The sequence below is a fragment of the Peromyscus maniculatus genome, chromosome 11 (assembly GCF_049852395.1).
Source record: "Peromyscus maniculatus bairdii isolate BWxNUB_F1_BW_parent chromosome 11, HU_Pman_BW_mat_3.1, whole genome shotgun sequence".
NCBI lineage: Eukaryota > Metazoa > Chordata > Mammalia > Rodentia > Cricetidae > Peromyscus > Peromyscus maniculatus.
The window spans coordinates 42,012,598-42,021,923 of NC_134862.1; the positions used below are offsets into that span (position 1 = coordinate 42,012,598).

A 9,326-nucleotide genomic window follows, 5' to 3' on the forward strand; every position below is an offset into this window, starting at 1 on the left:
ACTGCACAGCATGACCACATCAGGCGGACCATCATAGAATGTAAAAAGGTTACTGTACACCAAACCGTTGCTACTGGATAGCACTCAAGTACAGTGTTTGCCACCGTTTCTAGAGCTGGCTTTCCTAGGCCAGTGTGTTGGTTTTCACCGTTCCTGTTAGGTTATAGTCTCGGTCTCTGCAATGGAAGCCTGCGCTCTTTGCTCTCCCAGCTCTGCTTGATCGGCTGGTTTCCTCGCTCTCCTCCAGGGACCCGTCCAGAGCGTCTTCCTGTGTTTGATGAGGAGTGCTGGCAGCTGATGGAAGCATGCTGGGATGGTGACCCCTCCAAGAGGCCTCTCTTGGGCATCGTCCAGCCTATGCTCCGAGGCATTATGGACCGGCTTTGCAAGTGCAACTCTGAGCGACCAAACAGAGGACTGGATGATTCTACTTGAAGACAAAGCCTTTCTCTTCCACTCTTCCTTCCCTCCCTCTCACCTTTTGGCCATGGGGAGAAGTTGTCATTTGTTCGTTAAGGGAGCTCCTGAGGGAATTGGTGCTTGTTGGCAATTCAAGACCTTCCTGGGCAGAGATGGCTCCTGGACAGCGAAGAATTCAGTGGCTGTTTAGTATTTATGCTGCCTCACACTATCTCTTTAGCAAAAGATTGTCTCAGATGTGTGAAAGCTGAGGAATGTGATGTTCTGGCCTCAGAACTGAAAAGGAGGCAACGGTTACCACTGTCTAGTCACTGTATATGCTTCTAAAACACGTGGGGCCCTGCAGTGCAGGGTATCCAAACTATCATTTCACGACTTCAGCTCTAGCTGGGAACAGTTCAGTTCTGTCCAGTGGTAGAGACCACTTAGAAACATGACCTTAGTTCAGGAGTGTACGATTGTAAGGGCAAAAACAAAACAAAAAACCAACTCAGCCAGATATATGTTGTGGTTGCCAGGATCTCAGGTTGTAAGTCAGAAGCCCCAGGAGGCAGTTGGGTGTGAAGCTGTCTACCCTCACAACCCAGTGTTTACATTTCCAGGGTAAGGGAGCCCTGGTTTCTGCAGGGCAGGGCTAACCCAGAAGAGAGTCTGTTTGATTCGTGGGCTTCCCCCACCCTCTGCCTTCTTTCCCTAAAAAGGAGGGAGTACTCCAGACATCATGGGAATACTGCAGATATCATGGTACTTGGACTTAGGCATCTGATCAGAAATAGACTATAATTTTGTTGTGTTTAATGGGATGTAGCCCAGGCTGGCCTTAAAATCTCATCCTTCTGCCTCAACCTCCAAAGTGCTGAGATTACAGGCATCTGCTACCATGCCTGGCTTTTAGCTATATAACACTCTTGTATTTCCTTCTTCAGGCTGGGGGCAGCCCCCCAGCCTCAGATGTGCTGTTAAGTGCTCTCCGATAAGCTACACTCCAGCTTTCTAGAGCTTTCAAAGCTGACTTTTAACACTAGGCACTGAGCTTTGATAATGATGCATTTGAGCATGATGGTCTCCTACATCCTCATAGCTCCTCAGAAATGCCATGCAATGCTTTCTACATGCAATTGTGACGGACAAGTGATGGGCCCGGTGTCTTTGGGTTCGTTGGCTCTGGCCTCATTTTTTGTAGAATGCTTAGTTTAGCTCTTAGAATTTTAACATCTACTCAACTATACCTAGTTACTCTGCTCTGAGCATTAATTTGTTGTCCCCTGGACACAGTAGGATGTACAGGAAGTCAGGCGTCAAGAAAGAAGAAGTGAGTCATCTCTGTTCGTTGGGTCTGTTGTGTGTGACACTTAAAGAGGCTCTATGTAGCAGGAGATGCTGGCCCTTGTTCTTGAACTCCAGCTGTAACACAAAGGCTATAGTTCCAGTATGGAAGCCATATTCCTGCATTCTTTGCACATCTTAGCTCAGGCTCAGACTCGTAAGTGAGAGGTTAGATTTTTTTTTTCCCCATCCAGGGTCCATTTTCAGTCTCTTGTCAGATTACAGGTTCTTTTTTTCCCAATCTTTAATTTTTAAAAAGAAGATTCCCTACATTTTTCTACACAGTGAGAGGAAGAGGCTAATGCTAAGTAAGGAGATAAAGAGTAGTTTTATAGTTCATTCATAAAAAAGTATACGGAAAAGTCCAAGATATTCCTGAAAGTGTCCGGACAAGCCAAAGGCCACATGGGGGTATTTGGTGGTGGTATTTCAATGCTCAGCAGGCTGAGCATGTGTACGTATGTCTAATTTGTGTGTATTTTACTTTATAACATTGTAAGCTAATTTTGGATTCTTTGTTTTTTAGCATCTATTATTATTTCAGTGATAAAATGCCATGAAATGTACTGTATTGTATGTCACTTGGGAAGACACTAGGTCCTCAGAGAAGTGAGGTGCACTTAGGGTAGTACAGGGCCAAAGTTTTGAAGATTTACCTCCAGGCTGAGGCAGAAGGAAGGGTAGCAAAGAGAGTTACCTTTACTGTGTGCCATCCTTCAACAAAAATTTCCATGAGGGCAGTTTACTCTAGCCGAGACGTGACCACCTGGCTGCTTCTTAGGAGCTGAAAATCTGGTCTCTCTTTTTGCTTTGGAATGGGGGGACAGGCCTTCCTGCAGAGCAATCAGGAGACATGCTGGTGGTCTGGCCCTGCCCGGCTCGCCTGTGCCCTGGAGCTAGCAGCGGCCGAGGAGCTTCCTGACTGAGCAGCCTTCCACTGCCCTCAGAAAGAGGACTGCCCTGGTTGTTCCCAGACCAAAGAGAGTCACTGCCCACCCCGTCCACTTTAAGGGACAGGGCTAGGCAGCCACTGGGTCAAAACGTTAACACTAAAGCTCAGAGACGCTGAGGAAAGGCTGCATTACTCCACAGCTAGAGCTAGGTCATGGCAAGTCTGAACACTCGTCAGCTCCCCAGAGCTGTCAGAGGGCTAGAGCCCTCAGGGCCGTGCAGTTCAGGGGTAGACTGTGCTTGCATGCGCGTGGGCTTGGGTCAGTGTCTAGAACCAAAACAAAGCAAACACAGAGGTCAAGAGGGGTTGGAAATGGTCTTCCCGGCAGCGGCCTGGGGCGGTGGGGCCGAGTGACAGCTGCGCTAATGACCCTGGGTTTTCGTTGTTGTCTTATTCAGCACTGAGCAGCGGGGACGGGTCAGTGCAGTCACACTTAGGGAAACTGAGGCACCCTCTGATCTCGCTCTAGAGAGATGCCCTGCTTGTTTGGTCTCGCTTACTGGGAGACCTCCCAAGCCCACCTTGTGTCAGGATGGATTAACAGTCTTAGAAAGTGCATTCCAAAGGAGGAGCTGCTTTAAGTGTTCAGAACTTGCATTTTGCACTTGCTGGGTCAAACATTCCACATTTTCCTTAAAAGAAAATGAGGATTTAGTCTTCTAAGTGTTGGGTATGTGGGGTAGAGCTAGTGTGATATTAGAGTGGCCTTAAGACACCTGTACTACAAACTCCCCCAGAAGTTTCAAGTAGTACTGTTGGTCTTAAAGGAGTTTTATTTTAACTTTGTCTGCTTTTTTAGCACTTAGTGTGATTGACATAGTGGTGAAGACTGTGAACACCTGACGTCGTGGAGGCCGACTAGCCCAGAGGGTGGACGAGAAACAGTCTGGATGGCTTGCTGGGTTTTTTTTTTTTTGTCTTTTAGGTAATGTTTTTATTTGTTTTAAAGAACTAATGTTTATTACAGTATTATATAAAAGTGTAACATACTAAGTGTAGAATAAAGTGCAATAACAAAAAATTACTTTTGACACACTTTCAGCCTCTGTACCTCCTTTTTGTGTGGTATGGCTCTTTTCGTGGCATCGTGATAGTGGGACCATTTTACTTGTGTGTATTTTGTTTTTGAGAGACACAGCCCTAGGTTTTGTCTTCATTTAGTGTAATTTGAATGGCTACACTGGGTTCTGTGGAGTCTTCTGTGAGTTGTTAAGATGTGGATACCAGGTGTGCTGCATAATAAAGACCACATTTATGTCACAGGGGTTACCTGTTTGGCTTCAGCTTTTTCTCATTTCCCTTCATATGTTCACAGGATGCTCCCAGGCCCTGCTTCCCTCCATGACCTGTTGTCCTTCCATTTTTGGGAGATTGCTGAAATACTCCCAGCTCTTCAGCTTTGTTGACTGAAACACACTTCTCTCTCTTGGGCTGGTTCCACACCCGGTCTGCAGCTCTCCTTGGCAGGTATCCCACAACTCTGGCATCTCCAACATCTTGGGGTCTCCAACACAATCCAGGTTTTACCTTCACAGCATCACACAGTGACTTTTCTTTTTAAAGATTTATTTATTTACTTATTGTGTATACAGTGTTTTGCCTGCATCTATGCCTGTAGACCAGAAGAGGCCACCAGATCCCATTACAGATGGTTCTGAGCCACCATGTGGTTACTGGGAATTGAACTCTAGACCTCTGGAAGAGCAGCCAGTGCTCTTAACTACTGAGCCATCTCTCCAGCTCCTTGTATTAGCCTTCTATTGTTGATGGTTTCCTTCACTGCTTAAGCTTTTCTTTAATTCCTTTTCATAAGATGGAAGCTTAGCTGGGTGGGGTCTTGACCTGAGGTCACCATTCCCTTTATGCCATTTAGCATCAGGCTTTCTTTAAACATTTTCATCTCCACAAGAACTGGACTTAGCTCTGATTACACTTCCTGGTGCTCCTTTTCTCCTCAAATTGTACATTTTGTATTTCTCATTGTCTATCTTGCTTCTTTTCATTATAGATCTGCATAAGAGTGATTACTAATAACCACACTACACAGGCAATACTAGGCTGCCTTGAAATCTCTTCTGCCAACATCACTAATCCAAAACTCTTCAATTTTGCCTCTGGCAGTTTTAGGACAGGGCAAACCCCAGCCACATTATTTACCAAAATATGGCAAGAATATTCTCTAGGCCACTTACTAATATTCTTTCCCTCTGAAACTTGTTGAGTTGTTCCCCCCCCCCCCCCCGACCGTTCAAATCACCTTCAGCACTGTCTTCCATGCTCCTACTATGATGCCCACTAATCCCTGCTTAAAGTGTCCAGCCCCCTTTCTAGTCCAAAGTCCCAGAGTCTTCTGTATTCCTCCAACAAACAGCACAGTCAGCCCTGTACAGCAATACCCCAGTCGCTGGTACCAACTTCACTGTTCTATGATGTGAAGAGACATCGTGACCAAGCAATTCTTATAGAGAAACAGCAGAGTTACTATGGGTGGCCATGCACAGATTGAAGTTTCTTAGTGCCCTAGGGACAACTTGTTCCTTAGTGTATGCTAGAAGTAAGTGACATTTTGAGTAAGTGGGAAAAAGACGTATGTGATAAAACTGATTACCAATCTGTTCCTATAACGAAAACCATAGATAGAATAATTTATAATTAGAATAAACTTGTTTCTCACAGTTCTGGAGTCCAGAAAGCCCAATAATTTATAATTAGAATAAACTTGTTTCTCACAGTTCTGGAGGCCAGAAAGCCCAAGGTCAAGGTGCAAGCAGACGTGGTGCCTGGCAAGGGTAGTTCTGCTTTGCAGATGGAGCCTTGTTGCTGTAGCTATAGAGATGTAATGCTGTCTTCATAATGGAAGAGTGGAGGGATAAAAAGAGACAACAGCTGTGCCATCTCATGCTAGAAGAGAAGGAACGGCCCCAGTGGTTACTGCAACTAATGCCTACTTATAAAACAAAATGGCTGACCTCTAGGAGCTACATCTGGCTCATCTGGTAAAGAAGGGTCAAGGAAGCTGGCGGTGGTGGTGCAGGCCTTTGATCCTAGCCCTCGGGAGGCAGAGGCAAAGTGGATCTCTGTGAGTTCAAGGCCAGCCTGGGCTACAGAGTGAGTTCCAAGACAACCAGGGATACACGGAGAGAAACCCTGTTTCAAAAAAAGGGCAGGGGAGTGGTGTGCAAGGTAAGATAAAACAGAGAGAAGGGGCCAGAGAAAGCAGCAGAACTCCACAAAAAGAACACAGGCCACGATACAGCTCCTGCTCTGAAGAGGCAGGGGAAGCAGAAATCGAGGGAGTCCTGAGGAAAAAGGGCTGGCAGTCCTAACCACAGGACAAGCCCTCAGCCTCCAGAAGTCTCCAATCCAGCTGCAGGGCTCCCTGAAGCAGTGCCTTCTCCAGGGGAATGGGTCAGTGATGACCAAAGTCCCCCCAGGTCAGAGCACTGTGTCGGCACCACAGGGAGGCAGAAGCCACTGTTGAAACCTGAGCTGTCCTGAGGGCCAGAGAGAAGGAACAGTTCTGAGTAATGCTGCCTTAATTAAACTTGCTGTAGCCCCAAGGCAAGAGAGAGCCCTGGGAAACAGCTGTGGAAAGCAGGAGGGCTGGGCACTGGCCAGCTGAAAAGTCCAGCAGGCATGGGCCTCAAGCAGTGAGAAAGGTGCCCTTGCCCTGTGTACGTGGAAGAAGACCTCATCCACTCCGAATGACAGGAGTGGCCAGGAGGTGGACCATCCTCCGGCATTTCCTTACAGTTTGAGAACACTGAAAGTCCCACAGACTGCCTGGTGTCTACAGCTCCATCCGTTCAGCAGGATGATTTGCTGAGAGGGCTCTGTAGATGTGGAGAGAGGTCCGCCAGTATAGAACTCAGTGTGCTTAATTCTGCTAATGCCAGCCTAGCAGGGAGACAGTCCCGGCCAGAACACTGGCCACATACAATCTGGAGAGTTAGGGAGGGGAGGAAACCTATCTGGTCCGAAGACTGCAAAGCTAAGTGTGTCCAGCAGAGGCCCCAGTACACAAAGGACTACAGACCGATGCAGCCTGTGAAGGCTGACATTACACACATGATCCATATACACTGGGCACAAACATAAATCCCAGGGAGATCAGAGCCTACAAGTTGCACTCGTTTTTCCTGTCTTTCAAAATGATTTAATTTTTTTTTATTTTATTTTGCCTGCATGTGGTCTGTGTACCACATGCATGCAGTGCCCATGAAGGCCATAAAAGAATGTTGGGTCCCCTGAAAGTGGAGTTATGGATGGCTGTGAGCTGGGAATTGAACCCGGGTCCTCTGAAAGAACAGCTAGTGCTCTTAACCACTGAGCCATCTCTCCAGCCCCTGCTCCTCCTTTAACATTGTTTCTTTCTCCTCTCTTCTTCACTCTCCCTTCCCTTTTACTTTATCTCACTCATTTGCGATTTCTAGATGTACATTAAGTACTTTTTAACTTAATAATACACTCGACATTATTCTTACCGGGTTCTGTTTTATGGCCATTGGTGAGGTATTACTGGGTTGCAACTGATTTTAAATTCTGTACTTGTGTGGTTCGAGGTTGCTGTTACAGCAGTTTTTCTCTCCTCTCTAAGTGGTACTGAGATCGGCACACACACCCTCACGAGAGTAGTTTGCTCACTACAAAGACTCCCCAAGTATACCAGGAGAGATAACTTTAAGAAAAAAGTACAGAGCCGGGCGATGGTGGCGCACGCCTTTAATCCCAGCACTTGGGAGGCAGAGCCAGGTGGATCTCTGTGAGTTCGAGGCCAGCCTGGTCTACCAAGTGAGCTCCAGGAAAGGCGCAAAGCTACACAGAGAAACCCTGTCTCGAAAAACCAAAAAAAAAAAAAAAAAAGTACAGAATAGAATACAGAAATAAAAGAATCATGAAAAGGCAAAGCACCATGACTTCTCTCCAAATCATAAATTCTTTAATTAACGAACTGAAAGATACTGAACCAGGTTAAAAAATGTTGAATAAAGACTTAAGGTGCGGCCGGGCGGTGGTGGCACACGCCTTTAATCCCAGCACTCAGGAGGTAGAGGCAGGTGAACGCTATGAGTTCGAGGCCAGCCTGGTCTACAGAGTGAGTTCCAGGAAAGGCACCAAAACTACACAGAGAAACCCTGTCTCGAAAAACCAAAAAAAAAAAAAAAAAAAAAGACTTAAGGTGCTGCAGGGAAGTAATGTGGTGCATGTACATTTTTTTTTTTCCTGAGCTGAGGACCGAACCCAGGGCCTTGCACTTGCTAGGCAAGCACTCTACCACTGAGCTAAATCCCCAACCCCACGTGTGCACGTCCCAGCCCCCCAGCCCTCAGGAGGCTGAGGCCGATGGATCTCTGTGCATTTGAGGCCAGGCTGGTTTACAAGTTCCAGGACAGCCAGACTATACAGAGTGAAAAACAAACAAACAACAACAAAAAGAATTCAGAAGTTTTTCTGGCACAGTGGACACACCTTTAATCCCAATACTTAAAAGGTAGAGAAGGTGATGAGTTTGAGACCAGCCAGAGTTACACAGTAAGATTCTGTCTTTAAAAATAAATTCACTTGTTACATTAATCAGTGACCTCAAAGAGGATACAAATGAGCAGATGAATAAAGTAAGAAAATCAATCCAGGAACTGGAAAGGCAAGGTAGCAAAATGGATGGAAAAAAACAGTAAAGTGTATGAGAAGATAAACAGGGAAATTGAAATTCTAGAAAAAAAATAGAAACACTCAAGGACTCAAATTAAAAATGGGAAAGGCCAGTGCCACTAAGATGAATGAAGAAGTGTTGGAGATGTGGAAAGATGGAGGGGCAAGGTGGTTTTTGTTTTGTTTGGTTTTGAATTGATTTTGTGTGTGTGGGTTTCTCTTGGGGGAGATGCTGCAGGAATGAGGGGCAGATAAGGAGGGCCTGGGATGTGAGTGGGATGGGGGTACATGATGTGAAATTCCCAAAGAATCAATAAAGAATTAAGTTATAAAAATGGGGGAAAGCATCATCAACAGATACGACCAGGAGGAAGGGGGAGTGTGAGGTAATGACCGACAAGGTCAAGGCAACTCGACACTCAAACATCTACGGGAGGAGGGGGATCCACACATCTGTCACATCATGAACAACTGTCTACATGCTCCAGGTGGGCACCCTTGACAAGTCTGGCTTAGTGAACCAGCAAGTTCACTGGAGCACAGATAACTGAAGCAGCTGTATGGCTGGACAGCCCACCCTAGCATGAGCCATGGCTCTGGAGAGCTGCATCCCTAGAGCTCCTCGCCCATTGCACATCTGGCAGGACTACTGTCGAGAATGTACAAAGAACTCCACAAATTAAACCCCTAAACCGCACGATCGAAAAATGGGCCAATGAACTGAATAGACCGCTCTCAAAGGTAGAGATGGGCATAGCCAATAAATATCTATGTAAGTGTGCAATGCAAATGAAAACCACTCTGAGATTCTCAAAATCAGTCCAAATGACTATCACTAAGAAAACAAATGATAGAAAAAGCTGGCAGGGATGTGGGGAAGGAGCAGCCCTTTGGGCAAGGAAGCCAGTGTGCCATTGCTGGAGCATGTGACAAAGCAAAGCACTGACTGCAGGACTAGTGAACAAAGAGAAGATGA

The 9,326-nt window shown here is 46.2% G+C and overlaps 1 protein-coding gene across 1 annotated transcript in view; it reads left to right on the forward strand.

Annotated features, from left to right (window-relative positions):
* Window positions 1-3,963, forward strand: part of Dstyk (dual serine/threonine and tyrosine protein kinase) — a 49,256-nt gene extending 45,293 nt beyond the window's left edge. Inside the window, exon 13 of the mRNA XM_006988808.4 lies at window positions 248-3,963. Coding sequence (XP_006988870.2) covers window positions 248-435 — 188 coding nt within the window. The 3' untranslated portion in view covers window positions 436-3,963. The remainder of the gene's footprint in view (window positions 1-247) is intronic.
* Window positions 3,964-9,326: the final 5,363 nt, after the last annotated feature.